Source organism: Helicoverpa zea, chromosome 27 (genome assembly GCF_022581195.2).
Source record: "Helicoverpa zea isolate HzStark_Cry1AcR chromosome 27, ilHelZeax1.1, whole genome shotgun sequence".
In the NCBI taxonomy this organism is placed as follows: Eukaryota; Metazoa; Arthropoda; class Insecta; order Lepidoptera; family Noctuidae; genus Helicoverpa; species Helicoverpa zea.
This window is the reverse complement of record NC_061478.1, coordinates 1,475,740-1,501,027: the sequence shown is the minus strand read 5'-3', so window position 1 is coordinate 1,501,027 and position 25,288 is coordinate 1,475,740. Positions and strand designations below refer to the sequence as shown.

General features: G+C 35.9%; 1 protein-coding gene across 2 annotated transcripts in view; it reads right to left on the bottom strand.

The window, feature by feature from the left end:
• Positions 1-21,325, bottom strand: part of LOC124643459 (homeobox protein invected-like) — a 62,305-nt gene extending 40,980 nt beyond the window's left edge. For both annotated transcript variants that reach the window (XM_047182449.1, XM_047182447.1), the window contains exons 1-3: positions 21,057-21,325; positions 1,295-2,372; positions 742-819 (exon numbers count right to left, since the gene is read on the bottom strand). In XM_047182449.1, coding sequence (XP_047038405.1) covers positions 742-819; positions 1,295-2,348 — 1,132 coding nt within the window. In that variant the 5' untranslated portion in view covers positions 2,349-2,372; positions 21,057-21,325. The remainder of the gene's footprint in view (positions 1-741; positions 820-1,294; positions 2,373-21,056) is intronic.
• Positions 21,326-25,288: the final 3,963 nt, after the last annotated feature.

The following is a 25,288-nucleotide window of genomic DNA, read 5'->3' as shown; positions in this document are numbered from 1 at the left end:
ATTGTCACCGTGAAAACACTACATACCCTAACATCGTAAACACGTGTTATCTTCTATAGTTATGGTGTTAATAAAAGCACCCTCGTGTTAGGGGGATCCGCCCCTCTTATCTCGAAGTCCCAGGGCGCCTGTTACCAAATTATCGGCCTCCTACATTGAATATTGTGGCGAGAGGGATGGGAGTGCTGAAAGATTTAGTTAATCATGAGATTTTGTGGGGTTGTTAAATTTGTTTTGATAGGTTAATATTTTTATTCAGTTTCTGAAGAATTTAAGTACGTCATGTCAAACATATTAAGAGGAACTTCGGAAAATAGTTATACGTCCAGTCAATTGAGTGCCTTTCAAGGTTGTAATGAAAGTTACAAGTAAGCATTAAGTAGGTAAGCTATAAGATTATTTAGGCTTCGTTCGAGGAAAATTTCCTAAACATTTTTTTTCTAAAAGACTTTTCTTCTAAAATCGATTGATTCCTATAGTAAGGTTAGACAAGAAGTAGATGTCACAAAAATCCTAGTTTTAATGTCATTTTTCCATAGTTCTTAAAAAAATCTGCTTACTTTTAACAATGAACGTGAAAATGCATTGTAAACGTTTGTCGTAAGAAAAGTGATGTTTATGTCGTTTCTAAAGAGTAAATAAGTGATATCTGTGCTCCTGGGATTTTCGCCCATACAAACCTAGGGAACCTTATGTTTTACTTTGATAAACTATAGATAATACAATAAAGGTTAGACTCACCGGAACTGGGTCGGTCGCTGTACCTGGTACAGTAAACCCACGCAGGCCAGACCATCGCGCCGTCAGCCATTGTGGTACCTGCAGGAACATAGTTAAGTAAGAAAATAATTTATAGAAATGTTATAAACCATTACCTATCTAAACTACTAATAAAGAGAGGACTTTTTTTAAATTCGCAATTGGATAGCTACACTATTCCCGGGTGATGTAGTCTAATATTAAGAAGAATTAAGAGATGCGGGTAAAACAACTACTAAGTAAGTAATATCAAACAACGGCAAAGTAATCATGTGTAAAGCCAATAAATATTATATTTTTTGTCATAGCGACAACATGAATACATCATATGATGTATTCATGAGGTAGTCTGGTGGTGGGTTAGACGGATAAGGAAGTCTTAGTTAGTAACAGGGTCTCGATCTACCCTTTGGGCACAGAATGCTAACAAAAGATTTAACTTTAGAAATCTCACACACAGACTCTGCTCTATATTTTCAAGTACATTCTTTAAAAAAGGTTCTTAACGATCTTAAAAGGAAGTAAAAAAACTCACCAGTAGCAGAACTCTGACTACTTCCACTATCGTCTCCTTTCGACAGGTCAATAGCCCCACTTTTCTCCCCCGGCTTCACCTCAGGAACTCTCGCCTCCTCCACCTTCGAAGGAACAGCCTCCTTAACCGGAGACATCTTAGCCTCAACCCTGGTCTTCATTTTCCTCTTATTTAAAGGATCTGTGATTCTCCTCCCAAAATCAGCCTTCAAAATATTGTCTATACTAAACTTCAAACAGTTCTGATTTATAAAATCCCTTCCTGATTCATTTTCTGGTGATTTTGGGGACACATAGTTCATTCTTCGATTCTCATCTGTTCTTCTCAACTCAGCGTTTTGACTCTTCATCCTTAAGCCGAAATTTAGACCGAAAGGCTGGGGGTTAAGGTTCAAATTGCTTTGAGGGACTGGCATTCGACTTTGCAGCCCAGATTTTAAGTCTACTTGGTTTATTAGGGGGTTCTGAAAGAGTAGGGGCTGGTTTAGGAACATTAGAGGATTAGGAGTAATAGGACTAGGCCTTAAAAGAAGAGGTTGATTCATATTAATATTTTGGTTGAGTTGCGATATGGCATTCAGATGCGTCTGTATATGTTTGAAAGACGTCAAATTCTGTGACGTTTCAGGGCCTTTATGTTCAAAAGAAGGCAAGGCTTCATTACCAACAGAGAGTACAGTATCATCACTACAACATGAATTATCATCTATACTAATTTCTGCTCTAGATTCATTAGTTCTATCATCATCATCATCTAAGATTTCAGAATTGCGAGAATTTTCGTTCACCTCTCGCAAATCTTCGTAATTCGGTGTATTTTGAAGGAGCTTGTCTGTTGAGAAGACATTTTCAGGACTGTGACTGTCTCTCTCTTTTTTTAGCACATTGTGTATGGTGAAAGAAGATGACAGTACTTGTCTTTCTTCTGCTTTCTCGTCATCATGGTATTCTGGGCTAGTAGTATCTCTGGTTGTGGGGGAATACGGTTCATCATCGCTGTGGTCTTGGATTTTTATCCTGGAGTCTTGAAGGTGGGCGGAAGATACCGCAGCCATCTTGTTTCGGGGAATTTACGCCATCTGTTGGTGAAAAATGGAACTGTTAGATGTTTATATTAAATCATATAATCAGAAAAGAGTCTTGAATTTGGAAATGATGTTTGCATAGATTTAGAGACACTACACATACATGGTGTCCCCCTACTGTTGTTTTTATTAAGTGAAGCTTTCTTATATACAGGTACTTACATATTATTTACAGAACTAAAAACTATTATTATATTTGTCTGTCTCTTATGTAACTTGTATGTCAGTGTCATTAATATATTTTTAATCACCAAATCAGCACTAAAATGTGAAGAAAATTATCTTTCTTAGAGAAGTAGGTACACGAAACTTTAAAGAACACTAAAATTAGCTAGTATTTTTGACTTAGAAGAAAAACAGTTCTTATAACTCATAAGTTTTAAAAATTACGACAATATCGATGTTAGATACTAACTGAAACCCTAACCCAAGTTGTCCTTTACGAAACCAATTAATTGCCAAGACAGATATGTATCTAATTAACATTAGCGTGCCTTATTGCTATTTAGTTCTCCAATGGTATATAAACTGGCATAAATGTATAGGGTTCAGAGGTCAACGAATTACATAAGTTAGGTACCAGGATTGAGAGTCAATCGAGCTTTGAATCTTATTGGTTCAAATCAACATTTATGTCTAAACTAGCTAGTTCCCGCGGTTTCGCCCGCATCCATTGGGACCTACTGCCTGTAGGAACTTGGATAATATATGTATGAAAGCTTTTGTTATTGAGAGCTAGTCAAGCTTCTCACAAGTGAAATAATTTTTCAGTTCAGTACTTTCCGAGCCTTTGGGGCAAAAACAATCAATAAAGTTTTTCCCCTTGCTAACACCTACTTATTACTTCAGTTATATGATTTGCCTAGTCTTTTCCCAACTAGGTTAGAGTCAGCTTTCAGTCTCAGATGCAGTTGAATACCAGTGTGCCACATGAAGCGACCGTCTATCTTATACTCGTGAACCGGGGTACAGAATCACACTATAGGTAATCCTGAGTAAGACTGGTTGTCAGACTACTCACTACCACTTTTAAAGTGCATAAATTGCCGCCAAGTAAAACAGCGGGTAGCAGCTAGTTAAGTTTAATTTAGACACTGCTTACCTTCACAGGAAAAGCGTGAAATCTTCTCACGTTTTTCTTATAACTAAGTTTAGTTCACGAGTAAGTTGTTAAGCTGTCATATTTTAATCATTTTAAGAGGCTTTCTTCAATATTCTACCAGTGAAGCCTATTATTAGCAATTTTCTATAGCTATAGGTTAGGACTTGAAACAAATATACGGTGTTGAAATGCTGTTGGTATCGTGTTTTTAGTGTAGGGCTCGGGGCTAAGTAGCAGCCGCACGGGTCGGTCGATCATAAGGCTAAGCGACGCTTGGCGATCTGTGGTTGGGTGCCATCTTGACATGACGAGTTCCTCCGTCATTTGGAAGACACGTTATTCAAACATTTTTGGTAGTCAGGAGCCAGAAATTCCGACGATTAGTCTTTTTAAAAGGTATCTATCTGGTTAATCATATAACAGGGTTGTGGGAAGGGTTGGGATGAACCAAAATCATTTATATAAAGCTACCAGTGTTTTACAAGGAACGACTGCCTATCTGACTCCTCAATCCAGTAAGACTGGCTGTCAGACTTTCTGGCTTCTGAGTACCGGTAACGACTGCCAAAGATGTTTCTGCCTTTATTTTTCAGCCAGTTCTTCTTAAGCCTTAGCGGTCTAAGACTGGGTTTAGGATTAAAAAGCTAGGCTTTACAGGTAGCCAATCAGGTTACAGGTCTTGAGAGTTAACGCAAATAATGATAAAACCTTAACATCCCAATGACGGCACCAGATACGAGTGGACATACGGTACGTGCTGTAAGATGCTCTATTTTAATTGGGTATTATTTTTATAAAAAACTAGATAGCGGTTTCTCTCGCGTTCTGTAGGAATTACTCTGCGATAATTTTACAAGTCGGACCCATAGTTACTGAGATTATCGCGTTCTCGCAAATATAAATATTTCATTTTCTTTTATTCATCATTAGACAATATACAGCTGCAGTCTAAATGCTACAAGAATAGTTTATAATAATTAAACAATATTGCAGCCTACTACATTATTCACATATTAGAAAAAATATGTATGTAAAAATGCGAATATAATTATAATCTTTGTTTGTTATTTCCTGAATCACGATTTAAAATAATAGTGAAACTAGCAGAATTTTGGATTGCAAAACATTTACATACGACATACATATTGACAAATTGCAATATATTTACATAGGTTATAGTTTATCCAGATGCGGCAAGGAGTTAACTCAAAACACAGTGACAGCCGTCGGCAGCTAGTTCTACTATAAAAGACACCGCAACTGCCAGAGAATTAACTACTGATTCAATAGTTAGATCTTTATTAATGACCGTCATTTACCGCGCGATTAAATTAATGTACTAGTAATTAAATAAATGGGATGAAGCTTAGCGATTGAATGATGTTAAAGACGAAGATGTAAGAATTGATGTTTTTTTGGTTTAGATTATTTATTTGAATTTTTAATTTTGTTGATAACTAGTTGTTTCCCGCGCTTTCACCCTTGTTTTTATTTGTAACTCTCGAATTATTATAGCCCTAAAATGAAACGTTTTATAAGATTTTCTTGAGTTCTAAAATATTAGAATTAGTTTTCCAAAAAATAAATAATTTGTGCTGAAAATACCGTATTTTTTTTACTAAATTGAGCACTATGATTATTTTGCACAAAAAAAACATATGACAAAAAAACTAAATTGTGTTAAGAAGAAATCTAATTGGAATTGCAACACATATTTTGATTGCGAAATTCTACCATATAATGATTTTATATTTAAAACAAATATTCATTTAATATCTAAAACAACAAATTAAGTACTAATAAAAAAAATACTAATAAAAAACACTTCTTCAAAATAAAAATTAATCCTTCAAAAACATTCCAAGTAGAGCCACTTTCCGATCGCACCAACCGCGGACCACACACGTCGAGCGTACGCGCACCAACCAGATATTTCGTATAATCCAACCACAAACTTACTAATACCGCTCTAAAAACCACTACTCAACTAACAGACCCTACATTATGCACTTTCACGACCGCAAATGTAACTTTGTACAACTGTGAGACGAAACCACGATATGTGCTATTCAAATTTAATAGAATTTCGACCTTATGACTATTGAAATAAGGTTTATAACCAATGTAAAGGTAAATTTGTAAAAGATTAAGCGACCAAAGTGTAGCGAATGGTACAATTTTATTTTAACTGTCACGATTTCGCAATTTTAAAGGTGTTACTGTGTGTCTGTACTTGTTAGGTTGCTAACTCGAAAATTATCAGTTATAGGAGTTATCACTAGTATTTCCTATGCGTATTTTGATCGCTTGATTTGTACAACAAATCGTTGCGTTTAGTTTTTGCTTTGAGTGAGACAATTTGTGGTTTAAGGGCTGTGATTTTCATCGAACAATGTGATATTTAATATTAGATATTTAGGCTTTTGTAGAGAAACATAACTAAAGTCTACAAGGACTTTTAGAACATTTTCGTGAAATGCTTGCAAAGACATGTTATCTTTTTACACCATAACGATTGAATCAATTTTGATGAAAGTTTGGGCGAAAGAAAATACCTTGGATCCATGAATCCGAAGAATATTGAACCTATGTGATATTCTTTTAAATAAATACTATAGTAGTTCTCCCTAAATCCTGTAAACAAATCGTAGGAATGTGACAATCTATCTTTACTAATATTATAGAGCTGAAGACTTTCTTTGCTTTAGCACGCTAATCTCAGGAACTACTATAGTCTGATTTGAAAAGTTCTTTCAGTGTTAGATAGGCCATTTAAAATGGCTATATAGACAATTTAGCAAGCCTGAACTGACAACTACTATAAACTTAACATAAATACCTAATTGTTAAAAGGACATTTCATTTTAAAAATATAATTTCAAAATGGCCACAACTTCGTTAACATAGTATAGGTTTTTTGCTGAAGTTAGTAACAATTTAATTAAAAACTTCTATTATTGCAAGTAGACACGCCATTTTCTTTTGTTAAAAGGGTTTTTGTGCAAAAGAAATACCTGTTGTTTTTCTTGATATATATGAAATTAAATATCTTATGTTTACTTTCATAATTTACTGTTTTTAAATTAAAAAAGATTGATTCAGCAGTCATAATTAAATCTCTCGGAAAATCGTTGAGTTCAAATGCATAAAATAAAAATACTATCTTAATTGGTTAAAAGTTTCCATAGTTCCTATCTATATTAAGTAGTCTAGTATGTATAATTTTCTTTGATCGCGCTTATCTACGGAACTACTGGTCGGATTAAAAAAAAAACTTCTAGTGTATCCGAATGCACGGAGACTTTTCCATAGTAGTTGACATCGCTGGCGGAAGCTAATGTATAGCATTCACTAAAGATTTATCTAAGTAAGTATATATAGGAAAATATAGGTACTGCTGATTTAAATTCAGTCAAATTACAAAACGAAACATAAAAATACAGAAAAATAGTTGCTCAAAATTTTTATAACACTCAAAAATTATTCTATGTGCTTTATACAACCGTAAATGACCTCAAAATACGCAATAACGGACACAAACGCAAAACCTAGGCCTCATTTGACGTTTAAATTGGCGGGAAAAATGCAAACGTCAGTTTGACAGTTAACTTTTTTCACGATCCGCGTTCCAATGCACGCGCTAATGCTCGGTGGAAACATTAAAGAGTCGCTTAAAAGGCTTGCCCACATATAAACTACGTCCTGTTGATTATACACAAAGAAGGCGGTTTTTATAGCTCTTAATTTTAATAATATGATTTTTTTTTTATTAAAAAATATACAATGTGTCACCTGTTTGGTTAAAAACAGGTTTTATTTTAAGCATTGTGTGAACGCTTATCCATCATTTTTATCTTGATATTTTCGCAGATGGCAACACTTCGTTTTAAATGAATGTGTTGGCAATACAGGTAGCCATTTAGTGACAAACTAGTCTTTATGATGCGGATAATAAAAATTAATGACTATCTATTTTCTTAGTTATTACATAAGTAGTAATTTGCTTGAACTAAATGTCATGTTCGTAATTTTACATGCTATGATAACTTCTTAAATGGGAGAATATTTCTATTGAATCATTAAATATTATTTAATATAAATGCTGGAAAAGTGTCGTTGAAGTTGGTAAAGAAAAAATATTATCTTTTAGGTCACATCATCATCTAGCTAGCCTCTTCCCAACTATGTTGGGGTCGGCTTCTAATATAACCGGATGCGGTTTAACCAGTGTGCCACAAGGAGCGACTGCCTAACTAACTTCGTTTAGTCATCACAGTTACCCGGGCAACCTGGTACCCCTTGGTAAAACTGGTTGTCAGGCTTTTATCCACCCGTAACGACTGCCAAAAATGTTTAAATAACAGCCGTTAATTTTGAATCTTGGTGAATGTCTTAAGATGGCAACAGCAAATCAAAGCCAGCAGCGCTGATCTAAATGGACGATGACGATGTCCTCCGCGCCGAATGCATTTACTTAGGCACAGGTGCACTCACTATTCCTTCACTCTCATAGCCCGATGGGACGACAATCTGAAACCACCGGAGAGAGATCACAAGCAGGACCGACATTTACATGCTTCTCCAATTGAACTACATATATTTCTTTAACTGTAGTTCCGTACGGGAAGTTTAGAAACCAGAAAGTTTGATAACCATAGGCTAAGATCATTGTGTCATGCCATAACTGGGTTTTGGAGGTCAGATAGACAGTCGCACCTTTATAATTATACAATCTCAAAATAAAATCCGGTCGACTTTTGACCACTAAAAATGAATAATTCATGTAAAAATTTAAATGTTTCACACTACAAAAACAGTTTAGAGATACACAAAAAAATCTTAATTAACTCATTCAATTAAGAGATTTGATTACTTTATAGTATAATTTGATGGTAAATTTTATTGGTGTACCATAAAACGTAATGTTGTACAATTTTGTTGTAAAACCATTTGATTTTATTGCACCCGTGTGTTGTTAATTAACTTATTTTTCTATTTTGGCAAAAGAATCTTAGAAGTAGCTTTGGGACGCAATCTTAATTTACATGCAGGAAGTATTTCACTCGGCACAACGATGAAAAGCTAGTCTATAGTTCTATATAATTCTATGTTACAATAGTAAAGAGGAAACAATTGTTTGTTCGTTTGCACCCTAAACATTCTTTCTCTGTTAGGTTAAAAATTCAACTAGCTGAAAATTCTTTCACTGTTAGGTAGGTACACAAATGCTGAGTAACATAGGCTATATTTTGTCTCAGTCGTTCCTACGGGGTTCGGGAGAAACCTTAGGAAAACGGCAAATTTTTCATAAAATAGTAAAGATGCATGCATGTAAAAAGAAATTCGTACTAGTTAGTTACTCAACTTATAAATCAATAACGGCTGAACCGATTTAGCTGAAAATTTTGAGAGGACCTTAGAACCGGAGGAAAGACATAATTTTCATCACCATCTGGGTGTAAAAAGTAGTTCTTGCGAAACACGGGCAAAGTTCCTCATATAATCTAGTTTTCCCAATAAAAATATGTTACATCAAACTAAGTAGACAAAACTAAAGTATTTTAATAGCCGAAACTCAAGGCGTCGAAATAAATTGGCGTGACAAACATGTATAGGGGATCGGCTCGGTCCCCTCACCAAAGTCAAGCCATGATAGGTCATGCTTAAATTCTATTGAGTATGGTGTAAAATAACTTCTATAGTGTGTTTATTGAATTTAAGGAATTTATACTACTTAATATTATAGAGATGAAAAGTGTGTTGGTTTGAATGCGCTTATTTCAGAAACAAGTCGCCGTGTCTATTACCTATAATCATCATCATCTCCTGAGCCTTTTCCCAACTATGTTGGTGTCGGCTTCCAGTCTAACTGAATGCAGCTGAGTACCAGTGTTTTACAAGGAGCGACTGCCCTATCTGACCCCCTCAACCCAGTTACCCGGGTAACCCAATACCCCTTGGTTAGACTGGTGTCAGACTTACTGGCTTCTGACTAACCGTAACGACTGCCAAGGATGTTCACTGACAGCCGGGAGCTATAGTTTAACGTGCCCTCCGAAACACAGTCACTGGTGTCTAAGATATACTTTACTTTAGCGTGTCTATGAATACACTACCTAATTAAAGAATCTGAAAAAAACCTACAAATTCATAACAATCTGATTGAGAACCAACTTTACTGAGAGGTATCGAGTAACCCGAATAACTGGTCAGATAGGAACTCGCTCCTTGTAAAACACTAGGGTGACTAGCTTCCGACGGGTGAAAGCGTCCCATGGGAACAATTTTTTGCAGAAGGATAAAAAGTAGCCTGTAGCCTCTCTCAATAAATGAGTTATTTAACCCTGAAATAATGTTCCAAATGGTCCACTGGATCCACTGGGTCTAGACTGAAAAAAATCATAGTTAAAAAAAAACACGCTTGTCATATTATTATATAGAGCGTGTGCAAAATTTCATCTTAATCGAAGACCGGGAAGTGGGTCAAATTAAGGTTCCAAGATTTTCTTACATACATAGTTACAAGTGAAGCTAAATAAGCGTGTTAAAAACATTTATTTCAATAGATTGACGCGATCATGCAATCAAACTCTTTAGCTACCTATATACTTACATAGTAGATAAATAAAGTATAGATCTATAAGTAAGGTTTACAATTTATACCCGTGTAAAACCGAAGCGATTTACTAGTTTCCAACAACTGCAAAACTAAATTAAATTTCGCAAATTCAACATAGCAAGCTTAATAATCGGATGTGGGAAAGTACATTATAAATCATAGTAAATTATAATTGGTTTGTTATAATTTAATCTTACATTTATTAGTTTCCGTAGTCAGGTAGACTTGGAAGAATATTTAAAGCATATTATTGAAGTAGCTTTAAAATCTATTTCAGTAAAAACTAAAAAAAAATCCTTCAACCTAAAACGCATCATAAAATTCGTCCCCATCGCTTTTCGACTGGGAGCGTACTCAAGAGGCTGGCAGTATTACCTACCTCGTTGGATGGCCATGCTGATTCTTTGTCCGAGGTAATAGCCAGCCTTTGGTCACGAGAAGCATCAACCAGCCGCCTCGAGAGATCTTTAAATTGAATGTGAGCATTCGGATTCAACCCCAACGGTTTCCAAAACCATCATCATCATCCTCCGAGCCTTTTTCCAAACTATGTTGGGGTCGTCTTCCAGTCCAACCGGATTCAGCTGAGTATCAGTGTTTTACAAAGAGCGACTGCCTATCTGACCTCCTCAACCCAGTTACCCAAGCAACTCAATACCCATTGGATAGATTGGTGTCAGACTTACTGGGTTCTGACTACCCGTAACGACTGTCAAAGATGTTCAATGACAGCCGGGACCTACAGTTTAACGTGCCATCCGAAACACAGTCATTGGTGTCTAAGATATACTTCCAAAGGTTTCCAAAACAAGGCCACTATATTTCCGCCGCTTGAGGTTCTCCGCGGCCGCAGCGGCAGCAGCAGCACAGCAGTTTTTTTTTTTTGTAAAAGTTGTTCAAAATACGGAAAATTAGTAGCTTTTTGACGTTTTACTAACAAAACACCTCAGCCTTCATATCGTCCCACTGCTGGGCTGCGGCCTCCTCTCACACAGAGAACGATTGATCGTTAATCACCACGCTTGCTCAATGCGGTGGTGATTTCAGACTTTACAGTCTGAAATAATAATAATATATAAATCACGAACACGCATACAAACAGACATTTAAGACGTAATAAACTTTGTGTTTGTTGGTTTGTTTACTGAGAACAAGATTTATCATTTTGAAATCGTTTCAGTAGCTTTTTTAATTAGTTTTTCAAATGATCGGCGGAAATAGTATAGTGATACTGTATGTGTTCTTGAATTGGTTTTTCACTGTTTGTAGTTTTTGCTGAAACTGGGTATAAATGTAGATGGGATTTTGGATGTTATACATAGGTACTTGGTCTGTCTATTACATAAATATTACCTATACTTAAAACAAAGTTGTATGCATGTCTGTCTGTTTGCGGTAAACGTGATATAACTCGGCAGAGTTTCTTCAAAGGACCATGAGTCAAATTGGGCTCATTGTCCAACAGAGTTATAGCATATGCCGTTGTGAAGGTTTTTGTTTGTACTAAAATTGTTACTTTGGGCACTACCTTCAATTCCATGGCAAAAAAAAGATATGCACCTAAATAGGTTTACATATTACGTAGGTATACATTCTGGTTAACAGAAACGAAATGGGTCGAGATGCCATCGCTCAGTATTACTGCTCGTGTCCAGCAGGTAGACGCTCAGTAGGAAGTTGTGCTCATATCATTTCAATAATATGGTGTCTAGGGTTAGGCAGGCACTCACAATTTAATCCACCGGCAGGATATTTAGACGACATTATTATTGATATTGATTGAAATGTTAACAAAAATAATTTTAACTGTTAGCAGCTGTTTTATTTTTTATGTATACATTAAACCTGGAATTAAAACTAGTTAAAGGTGTTCAATAACAAAACCTACACTGCCATAACAGCACTACTTTTTGCAGAATATTAGTTTATTTATGGTCGGAGAAAAATATTTATAGCAAAATAACCCCATGGATTCTTCGCAAAAATGAGTTTAAATCTTTATATTTAGTGCTTCACAAGTATATTCAAAGTGGTCTCATCTCTGTTGGTGGGTGAGCCCAGGCTTCATACATGTTTGCCCATGGTCCTTTTCATCACTTCTGAAAACTGCGTAATCACACAGGTCAAACTTAGAACCTATTTTTGAAGTCGGTTCATAAAAAACTTAATTAGTGTGATAGTGTGTGACTTTAATCACCGCTTTCAATAACCTATACCTATATCTGACAATTTACTTACTACACATAGGACTATTAACATTAGCCTCATAATACTAGTTCCTATCAAAAACAAATTCCTATCTCTAGTAGCCACACCAACAGTTAGATCGCATATTGAATTCCACCGTGTTTTTCTCACAATAACAAACAAACAAATAACAAATACCTTCACAAACAAACAATATTACGTCACGACCCTCATAATCATAAGTCGCTGCGCCCACGCAGACACGTTAGCGCCATCTATCGGGAATACGAGGAACGTTTGAAATTTGACAGCTAAGCTACGTCAATAATATAAGTACCTATTTGTATGTTTTTGTTTGAACCTGGTAATCTTAGGACGTAGTGGTCAGATTTGGGTGAAATTTTTGGTGTTAGATAGCTCATTTATTGGGGATGTTAATTAGCAGAGATCATAATTTTTTTGGGTGCTTAGAGCATGAGGAAAAGCTAAAAATCTACTGGATAGCCATTTCCAACAATTTTGTAGTCGGCTTCTAGCCTATTCAGTTGCTGCTGAATACCTGTGTGCCACATAGAGCGACTGCCTATCTAATCTCCTCAACACGGCTACCCAGGCAACACAATATTCCTAGGTAAGACTTTATCAGACTTTCTGGCTTTCAGAATGGTTCAAATAACAGCCGTGGCTCACAATTTAATATGCGTTCCGAAACAGCTTTTTAATTTCGTTAAAAAAATACAGTTCATCTGGAAAACTTAGCATTTCTGAAGTAAATAATTTCACAGGGTACTTGCGTATATTGTATTGTAAAGCCGAGAAGGTTTGCGGGTCCGAAATTAGCTATTGTCTTCACACTAAAAAATAACAAAACACTAACTTACCTATTGCGAAAGCGAGGCATTAAATGACTAACTTCAGAAACGCACACTTATTTGCCGCGAAATATACAGGTGCTAAAACTAGAATATATATAAAAAAGAATATATATGCTAATCACATAATCACTGGAAATTATAGCCGCGATTAGTCACAGGCAGAATATGGTAACTCCATGAAATATTTACCATATATAATCTACGGCATTATGCAAAAAACTCGTTCCGTTTTCCATAACGAGGTGGAAATATAAACAAAAGAATATGTGTATCTTTTCAAGCTGATATGTAAAAATAATTAGCTTGTATAGTTGTATTTAGATCATTAATTGTTTAGAGATAAAAATATAAATATTGAAAACACTAGCCTATTTTTTTTTTGACACTCAATCGAAGTCTAAGACACAAAGCAGCAGTAGAACTTTGGGATCTCCTTAAAGTCCTAAAACCACGTTTTTTTCGTTTTTTGAAGTATTTCTTATCGTAATTGCTAACTAAACATACAGCCTTACTTATAAACGTGAATTAAGTAATAAGTAATACTTAAGGGCGGTTTAAGAAAATTCTTACTTATAAACGTTGCTTAAGCATGTTTTAATTAACATTTAATCACTACTTAAGGCGTTAAGTAGTGATTAGTTAAAATGTTGCTTAGAGGGTAATTACAGATTTTTATAAGTAAGGGGGCATATCTATAGTAGGTACTACTTTCCCCGCAATGGGTTTAACTATCTTTGAAAATCTCCGAAATCTCAAAAACTAAGGAATGGATCGTAACGCGTTTTTCACATAGAAAGAGTGATTATGACATTTTAAGTTTTGGGATACTTAATAGTACACAAGATTCGGAAGCAGGTTGAGGAATTGCTTAACCAATTAAGACTGAATTTCACATGGAACTTGATAAAAACCTGGATTGAGTACCTACATGAAATAAGAAGTTTTATTCATAGCGCGGGTAAAACCGATGGAGCGTATTAGTATAGATAATAATTTATACTTACTTACCTAATTCCAAAAATATCTTTAATGAGGCTCAATTGTAAGAACTTACGTATTAATTATATTTTGTTAGTAATTATAGCATTTGTGTAAACACCACTTATTTAGGGTGAGATCCCCAATTGGTGGGTATTTAATTATGTATCAGTTTTAAGGAAAAATGGATCTTTGGATTTTTATTCTACTTAATTACTTGTTTTTCTTGAAAAAAAAATGATGTCACCTATGCATTTGGTGTAGAACTGCTTAATTTGTATTATTAATTAATATTTTAAATAGTATTCTACCTATTTTACAGCATAAATCATTTTTTTTATTATGTGTTAAGGTAATACCTCGGGAAAAGAAATACATAGATATAGGAATAAAATATCTGCTAAATAAATAATCGTAATAAAAATATAGTAATTATCAATTACAGTTTAGTTAAAACAAAATACTTCTTCGTATTAAAAATATTATTTATTTATTTTAAGTATTCCTTTACACATATTTATTTGTAAAAGAATATAAAAACAGTAAATGCGTGAATTGCAACTTGTAATCCTGTGGTAAGACCGCTTGAACATTGAATTTAAATTTTAACCGCAAAAGTGTTTACAAACCGAAAGTACTTGTTTGAATGATTTTCTTTTCAAAATTATCCTTTGTAACTTTGTATCGTTGATATTCTTGCTGTAAAAACATATTAAAGAGTAATACTTAAAGCTAAAATAATTAAATCTGGTTAATTGAAATTATACCATACTAGCAGTTTTCCCAAGGTTTCACCCACGTCCCGTGAACACTACTTCGTGCACGCGGTTAAAAAGTTCTAGGCTACTTTGCCCTCCTTGACAAATGGGCTATCTAAGTACTGAAAAAAACTAAATATTCAGCTTTTTAATATCAGTAAAGATAATAAACTGATCATAGCTTTTTTTTTTATCTTGCGTTCTTTTTTGGCTTGAACGCCCAAATCTCAGGAACTGCTTTTCCAATTAGAAAAATTATTTCAGTGTTAGATAGGCTATTTATTGAAGAAGGCCATAGGCTACTTTATATCTGGATTCGTGCAGAAGTTTCTTCGGGAAGCTGGTAAAACCGCGGGCGAAAGCTAGTTAATTAGGTATAACCGATTTGGGACTCTTTATTGACTGATTGAAATTATATGAGGTTAGGCTGGAAGCCGACCCCAACATAGTTGGGAAAAAAGGCTCGGAGGATGATGATTGACTATTTATTGAAAATATTATTTACCAAGAAAGCCTAAAAAATAAACAAACCATTAACCACTTTAACAACAAAATGAATTTGTTTGTCCGTTCTCTTAGTACAAACTCGATAATTTCTCGAATGAGTCACATCCTACGTCGGTATTTGCGCGGGCTGACAAGCATAACCAGATGGTGGTGTATGTATGATAGTGTTGAAAGCTATTGTTAAATTGGAACTAGAATCTTGTATATTAGATTAAGGTGCTCTTCACACTGCCCCGCATCACGCTGCATCTTGCGTGTCGACGCACCTACGCGCGTTCCTGCGGGAGTGCAGATCTGCATCATCGTGCGGGTTTTTCACGCACTCACGCGCGTAGGTGCGTTTTGTAAATTAAGGTGATCTTCACACTGCCCCGCATCACGCTGCATCTTGCGTGTCGACGCACCTACGCGCGTTCCTGCGGGAGTGCAGATCTGCATCATCGTGCGGGTTTTTCACGCACTCACGCGCGTAGGTGCGTTTTGTAAATTCACGCACGGCGAGTTCCATTTTCAAATATACACGTCACGCCCATTCAAAATCACGCGCGGCATTGCGGGATTCAGTGTGCCATACCTTGCGTCTCGCCCCGCACCTACGTGCGGGGGTGCGTGTTTCTCCGCATGTATGTGCGTGATCCGCATGAACGCGCGTGGATGCATTTTCAGTGTGTTGGACTATGCGTGTTTTCCATACAAACGGAAATATTTCCATACAACGGAAAAAAACGCATCCACGCACTACGCTGCATCATGCGGGGCAGTGTGATAATCGCCTCACGCACAGCGAGTTCCATTTTCAAATATACACGTCACGCCCATTCAAAATCACGCGCGGCATTGCGGGATTCAGTGTGTCATACCTTGCGTCTCGCCCCGCACCTACGCGCGGGGGTGCGTGTTTCTCCGCATGTATGTGCGTGATCCGCATGAACGCGCGTGGATGCATTTTCCGTGTGTTGGACTATGCGTGTTTTCCATACAAACGGAGATATTTCCATACAACGAAAAAAAACGCATCCACGCACTACGCTGCATCATGCGGGGCAGTGTGATAATCGCCTATAAGCTAGCTATAAATGCTTCAATTGTTTTATCTTTAAGGCTCGAGCAGACCGGATGCGTATGCGTAACCACGTCGTAGTCACGCGCGTAGTTACGGCGTAACCATGAGTTGTAATGTATGGAAATGTATGAGACAGGCCACACCGCTTGCGTAACGTAGACGTGCGCGTCGTTACGCAAGCGGTGTGGCCTGTCTCATACATTTCCATACATTACAACTCATGGTACGTGCACGTCTACGTGCACGTCTACGCTTACGTCTACGCATACGCATCCGGTCTGCTGGAGCCTTTAATCACATAATAATAAGATGGTATTGTTAAAATCAGTAATTTCCTTTAAATTCCTCAGTTATTAAAGTTAATTCTTGTATCCGACTATCAACAGATTATCATCTGCCTAGCCTTTTCCCAACTAAGTTGGGGTCGGCTTCCAGTCCAACTAGATGCAGCTGAGTACCTACCAGTGTGCTACATGGAGCGACTACCTACCCGACTGAGTTTCCTTGCCTGGTTTCCACTCACAGATTTCAAAATACTACTAGGTACTTACTATACCTAGCGGCGCCGAAGATGTTCTAATGGCAGCCGAGACCCAATAAATTAGCGTGCCTTCCGAAACATCCGATATCTCGTCATGACAAGATGGTCACCCATCTACGGAGTGACCACCCCAACCGCTGCTTAGGTACTACATAACCTTAAGATTGACAATTGTGGCTGTTACTTAGAGCTCACCTTCCTCTATGACCATACATTAGGTAGGTATATTCATAATCATCATCTCGCGAGCCTTTTTCCAATTATGTTGAGGTTGACTTCCAGTCTAACAGCATGTAGCTGAGTACCAGCGTGCCACAAGGAGCGACTGCCTATCTGATCTCCTCAACCCAGTTACCCGGGCAACCCAGTACCCCTTGGTAAGACTGGTGTCAGACTTACTGGGCTTCTGACTACCCGTAACGTCATGCATTTATAATATAATACAAAGCTTTAAATAATTTATGTATCTTCATACATAAGCGAAAAGTTTCCTATACCGTACGTATAACGCATCAAGTGTGAAGCGTATTCATTAATAAAGTAAACAATTAATAATGTATTATTTGCAGACTTGTAATAAATATGTTCCATTTATTTATTACTATGATAAGTTAACCACGGTTAAAGTTATAACTAGTGTGCTTACTATGACTGCGTTCGCATTTTTATGTATTTTTCCCAACTATGTTGGGGTCGGCTTCCAGTCTAACCGGATGCAGCTGAGTACCAATGTTCTACAAGGAGCGACTGCCTATCTGACCTCCTCAACCCAGTTACCCGGGCAGCACGGTAACTATAGTGTCTCACTCAACATCATAGTATAACATTTATGAGGGAAATCAGCCTTTATCGCTTTTTTACCTGCGTCCTACTTCCCGCAACAAGATAAAAATTAGCGTATGTCCTTTCCCAGGCTCTGGACTGTCATTGGAACCGGTTCATTCGTTTTGGCGTCAAATTGCGACGAAAAGACAGGGCTACTTACGCATTCATATGCTGTTTTCTAGCGGTTAGGTACATCCGCGTCCCGTGAAGATTACTGCTCGTACCGGGATAAAATATAGCCTATGTTACTCTGGAAGAGTGTAGATTTCCAACAGTGCTTGTTTTTTTTTTTTTTTCAAACCAATTCTGTCGTTTCGGAGCCTTTATTGTACAATAAAGGTTTTTAAACTTTCGCGATTTGTACGCAAATCCACAAATAAAAGGAACTTAATTGCGATATTAGAACAATTAATAAACAAACAAATGTTTACTCTTTATAATATCAGTGCCTAAGTATTTACCTATAGATTATATTGTATTATTATAAGTAAAGATTATAAATCAACACAACTTAATAAATATTAAAATATTCTAAGGACGAGAACTGTTGTTAACACCCTACAGAATGACACATTATAAGCATTGTATTAACTTTGTATTTGTATTAACTTAATACTTTGTTATCACCTGAGTATATAAAGAAAACGATTTAAAAATTAATTATTGTGTTACTATGATTAATTGGTTAAAACTATAATTTATTGAACACTGATTATACCTATAGTTTGAAAACTGCATCATGTTACAAAATAATATTAAATGGTGCTAATTAAGCTGACTAGACACATTTTTTATTCAATTTAATTTAATAATCTAAAAACCTACTGAGGTATATTAAAATGCTAAAACACCTTTTTTCTAAACTACTAAAACATCGTCAAAATGTTCTTGAATAAGCAAACTAAAATATATGGCAATGGTATTTTCGGTTCGGTCGACATTCGTGTGATGAGCATGCTTGTTGGCCGTGGTCTGGGCGTTACAATATGTATTTATAACTATGTATATATGTAGCTATATGTAGTTTATCAGTTGTGTTAGCACCCATAACACAAGTTAATTAATAACTTACCATGGGGCTAACCGACCGTGTGTGAAAAAGGTGTCCCGACATAAAAAAAAAGAAATATGGCAATCTTATCATTATTGCTTCTCGGGGAAGATACTCATCCCATCGGGATAAAAGTAGCCTACCTACATGTTATTCTTATGTAATGTAAAATATCTTGAATTCCATTCACCAGATTTTGTATAGTGCATAAAACATTCACATATCCAATGTTTCGCTTTTAAAATATTCAACAGTCTGAGATGCATTACCTAGTCAAAAATGAGAGAAATCGGGTGAAATCAGTAACCTAATGACATTTGACCCCCAGCTTATTTTAAAAACAAAATATCAATATATTTCTAGGCCAAAATTATATTTAGCTAGCTGTGTCACTTAGCTTTACTCGCGTCCTTGAGGATTTTCAAAAATATCTTAGTATTTAGGTACATCTTTATTTAAGAACTTTTTCACAAAACCCGTGCTTTTTTATCTAGGAGATTTAATTGTAGATAGGTAAGTATATTGATTTATCAATAAATCTGAAAGATTTCTCATTTTATAGATATAAGTACTAGCTTCCCCTAGCGGTTTCATCTGTCTCTCGTGTGAACTACACCGTATACCCGGGTAAAACGCATAATATAGCATTTCTCGAAAAATGGGCGATCTATCATTGAAATAAAATTTCAAATCAGACCAGTAGGTCCTGAAATTAAAAAGTATCGACATTTTCAGCTGTATATTATTAATATTCCTAGCCGTTTTTTTACGGTTTCTTCCGCGCCCCGAGGGAATTTCTTTCCGTACTCGAAAAAAATATTGCTCTGGAAAAATTTGAAGCTGTTTCCGGATGAATTTTCCGTTTTCATCTAAATTGCTTCAGCCATTTCGAGACAGTGCTACAAACAAACATATAGACAGACAAGTTTTCCAATTATTCGTAACTACTTAGTTGTTTTTCCGCGGTTTCACCCGCGTCCCGTGGGAACTACTGCCCGTGCCGGGATCAAATATAGCCTGTGTTACTTTCCAACAGTGAAAGAATGTTTCAATTCGGTTTGGTAGTTTTGGATCCTTTAATATATTTTTCTCTTTATTATATTACTTCATAATTACTTATATGGAAATATATTATCATCACTTTACTAAGAAATAAACGTGTTTTGATTCCTTTAAAACTGCAATAAATAAAAGACACAAATACCTACAGTTAGTCATAAATTTACACCTTTTTGGTGCGAAACTTTTTGGTTATTTTACAATAAAAGTTTTGTTGTTTATACAACTCAATTATTAAGGATAATTTATTACTTATCAATGCATGTTTTTGATGTTGACAGGTAAAAATATGTATATAGATTTAACTATACTTATTTATTTTCCTACTAGCTGTTCCATGCAGTTCTACCCGGGTTTCTCGGTGAGTAACTCCTGCACCCGGATAAAATAAGTAAGTAGCCTAAGTAGTTCCTCGATAAATGGGCTATCTAACACCGATATATTTTTTTGCGAATCGAACCCGCAGTTTCCGATATTAGCGTGTTTTAAGCGAACAAATATACTTACAGAAAAACAAGCTTCGGCTTTAAAATATCGGGCAAAGAATTATAAATACTGTGATAAGAAAGTTTTTTTATATTTAACGGATCATCAATTTTCTTATTTCTAGAAAAAAACGGAAGTTTTCTTACTAGTGAATTGTCATTTTGGTGCCGGTAAAAATTATTCATCTTTTCTCTTAAAAACACGCAGACAGATTAAAACTGCTCAAAACTATATTTTAGATACAAATAAATATATTTAAGGATGTCACTAAACGCTACAAATGATTTATAAATGACAAAATTGAATAAATCACTTCAATCCTACAGAAACTGTCATTATAATTTATAAACGTCATAAATTCATTTGAATCAAATGTATCAAGCCGTCATTTCGTTTTGCGGATCTCAAAACAGTGCATAAATCATGTTTTGTGAAAATATTTTCATATTTAACGTATATTTTAACGTAACGTAATACTATGTAAAAGCAGGTTTATTTCTTAGTTTTTATACAGTATCAAAGAAAATTTTCAAAGAAAAACGGGCCCGTTAATTTTGCGGTTGCCGCTGTTACGGTTAAGCGCATCTTTGTAAAATGGAGTCGTACCTAATGAGAAAAAATACTCACGTTTCTACAATATCCCACTGGAAACACTAAAATCCTTCATAACACAATTAATCCTTAAAAAATAACAACTAAACGCAACATTCCTGGCACTCACTGAACACAGAACCACAGAAACCGAACGCGCTCAAAAGTCAAACGCAAAAAAATCATCAAACGTCAAAATCGCGCGGGAAATATCACATAGATGACAGAGGTGCAGATAAAAAATAAATTTTGACAGTTAATTGAATTTTTACAAAAGAGGTTTTAAGGAACGCTAACTCTATGCGCGAATCGAGACCGACTGGCAGTCGCCTGCGCCCACCCCCCCACTCTAGGCGTGGTCTCAACTTGCCCACATTGGGGCGGAGCACGGTCATTTTTTTCCCTATTTTTACTTTCTTGGTTTTATTATATTCTGGGCTGTTTATTATATTGTAATGTCTGGTTGTTTGTTCGTCATTGTATCGACTGCGTGATTTTGCGTCTTAATTGAGCGACTTTTTTGTGATACGCCGCCATTTTAAGTTTGAAAGCGTCGTTCTAATTAGTACGGGGGATTTTGGAAAATTTTCTTTTTGATTTCTCGAAAATTCTGTTGTTGTTGGTGAAAATTTTTGAGGTTTGTGCAATGGGCGGTTACTGTTTAAAAATGTAGTTATGTGCCCTTATGTTTTAATGTTTAATTAATGGAAATGTATGTTTAAAAATTATTTATCATCATCATCATCATCATCTCAGCCATAGGACGTCCACTGCTGAACATAGGCCTCCCCCTTTGATCTCCACAGATACCTGTTGGAGGCGACCTGCATCCAGCGTCTTCCGGCGACCTTTATAAGGTCGTCTGTCCACCTCGTTGGTGGACGTCCTACGCTGCGCTTGCTAGTCCGTGGTCTCCACTCCAGCACTTTTCGGCCCCATCTGCCATCTGCTCTGCGAGCAATATGGCCTGCCCATTGCCACTTCAACTTGCTAATCCGGTGGGCTATATCGGTCACTTTGGTTCGTCTACGGATCTCCTCGTTTCGGATTCGATCACGTAGAGAAACACCGAGCATAGCCCTCTCCATAGCTCGTTGAGCGACTTTGAGCTTTGAGATGAGGCCGATAGTGAGAGACCACCAAAATTATTTATGGAAAAAAAAAATTGCCAATAATTTTTATTCGGTTTAAGTATGGAGAAAATGGTCATGAAGTTTTTTAAATTACAAAATGTTAAACTATCTTCACAGTTTACTGAAAATTGTGATGGGCAGCAATTTCTTCGGATATCAATATTCAGACAAAATGCTCTGCCGTCGCGCGCAGCTGAAATTAAAAACTAAACTTTTTTTGTCTAGAAATGTAACTGGACCTAAGTACCTACTAATTTAGCAAGAGAAAATCTAGGTACGTATATAGGTTGGTCCTAATATTATAAAGTTAATGCAATGCAAGCTAATGAAAAGTCTGTTTGTTTGATCTTGTTTCTTTACCCGTTTGAAAAAAAATATATTTTTGTTAGATACCACTACAGGCTACATAGGTATTTACCTAATTACGTATTTATTTTATAAGATCTACATACTAACATACATTGTGTTTATCAAATAACTAAGTAGCTGTTTTCCCGCGGATTCACCCGCGTCTCGTTAGAACTACTGCCCGCACCGGGATAAAATATAGCCTATGTTACTCTGAAAGAGTGTAGGTTTCCAACAGTAGTTTTGTAGCCAAGGTAACAAACAAACAAAAAATAATTATTCCTCTTTATTATATACCTATAGAAAATCGTATAAATAACGAAAACAGATAAGTACCTAAACGCCGTGAACACGCATAAATTTACATGTTTTTACTTGAAAAATTACTTTTAATTATAATTATTTTAAGCTGGACACAGCTTATACATAATTCCAAGTAATTATTATTTAATAGCTTAATTACTTCGTAGGTTAGAATAATTTATACTTGTATGAATTACCTATATGCAATTAAGTTTTGCATAGATATTATTTATAACTTTTCATAGAAATTGCTTCTAAGCGCTGTTTTTCCTTTTTTGACGACCTCTGTGGCGCAAAGGTCACCAGCCGGACTGCCGAATCTGAGGTCCCGGGTTCGATTCCCGGTTCGATCGACATTTGTGTGATGAGCATATGCTTGTTGGCCGTGGTCTGGGTGTTACAATATGTATTTATAAATATGTATATATGTAGCTATATGTAGTTTATCAGTTGTGTTAGCACCCATAACACAAGTTAATTAATAACTTAGCATGGGGCTAACCGACCGTGTGTGAAAAGGTGTCCCGACATTATTTATTTTTCCTTCGTCGTTAAGAAACTGCTTGATAAAATAGATTAAATGTAGCTTATAATTATATCCTATCTGTTACAGCCTTTTAATCGTCCCACTGCTGGGCTGCGGCCTCCTCTCACACGGAGAAGGATTGAGCGTTAATCACCACGCTTACTCAATGCGGGTTGGTGATTTCAGACTGTAGCCCAGGTTTCCTCTAGATGCTTTCCTTCACCTTTTTATCAGCCATCGGTGTCCAAGATATACTTGGAAAGTACATACAAACTTAGAAAAGTTGCATTGGCACTTGCGTGACCTGGAATCGAACCCTCACCCAGATACTCGAGAGGTTCGTTCTTTACCCACTAGGCCACCACGACTATTATGTCAATAGGCATGATGACAGTAATCAAAAATCATTAAAATAATATATTTATTAAATTAAACTTGAAGCTTGGAATATAAAACGCGCATTGTTTTCTTTATTAATAATGTGATTAATATGTATTTTTATAAAATAAAATTACGAAATAAGGCAATCCGCCATGATATCTTGAACACCAATCAGAGCTCGTGACGTCATTTCTCAAAACAACTCGCGCGAAAGCGCGCGAACGTCACATTTCGTTATTGTGAACTTCCACTGCGATCTTTGTTTTTAATTAATTAATTGTTTATAACACGAGTTATGGAGCCCGGATTTATCAAGGCAAACAGCGCTAATTTGCCTAGAATTGATATCATAATGCTGGGAAAGTTTTTGGCATCAAATAAAGATTTTTGTTCAACTGAATTTAGAAATGTTAAAACTTCCATGTAAGTATACTAGTTTAATTAAAAAACAATGAGAGATGAAACCTAACCTCGAAATAGTTATTTACATTATAAACTATGCTAGAATCTAGAGAACTATGTAATAACTTACATCAAAGTGATCTTCACAAAAAAAAAGTTGTACCCTGGGCAATATTGCTTTTGAATCTCGCCTTGCAAGTTTAAGCCACTTGTTTCGTATTTTTTTATTGTGAGGAACGTACACAAATAACTTATCCGGAGTTGTTTTGGATGTGTTCTTACACTGGGGGACCCCACAACACCTATGCCCTTTCGAATTCATATTTAATAACACAAAAAACTTAATTATTGCACAAGCGTTGTTTACTTGCGTCTTGTAATTTCAGTCGTGACGTCACAAGTGACGACATGACACTGACAAGCGTTTTCGCGCCGGATTCAAAGTGGACAGAGAAAAATGCAATTATTTGATAAAAAAAACTTCGCATTTTCTTAAAATTAATAATTTTTCATATAAAATAGACGTATACCTACATCATACAAAGGAATTTAAAAATTTGTCATCATGCCTATTGTAATTATGTCCTAGTTTTATGTAAATTGATACTTACTGCCACATATCAAGTGGTATTTATAATTTATCTATCTTCTATAAAAGGGAGGTTGTGTATACATATGATCTCTCTTTTATATACTTACAAAGGTAGGTAGGTATGTTCACTGGTAAAGTACTGAAAGATGCGTGAATCAATTTGAAAAGAATTGAAAGATAAAATGGATTTTCAAAATCGTTTCCATAGGTCCAAAGATGCAATCTTACAAACTTAACTGCTCTCTAATAATCCCATAAATATGTAATTATAATTTAAATAGATACCTACTTATAAAACTTTATATACCTATGTATTGTTAATCATTCGATTACAGGATCACCACGCTTGCTCAAGGCGGTGATTTCTGACTTTTACGTCCCGGTTTTTCATTCATAAGTAATCTGAATCGAAAATTTTATTAAAAAAAATATATAGGTACAATTTATTGATCATCATCTCCCGAGCCTTTTCCCAACTGTGTTGGGGTTGGCTTCCAGTCTAACCAGATGCAGCTGAGTACCAGTGCTTTACAAGGAGCGACTGCCTATCTGAACTCCTCAACCCAGTAAGACCAAACCCCCT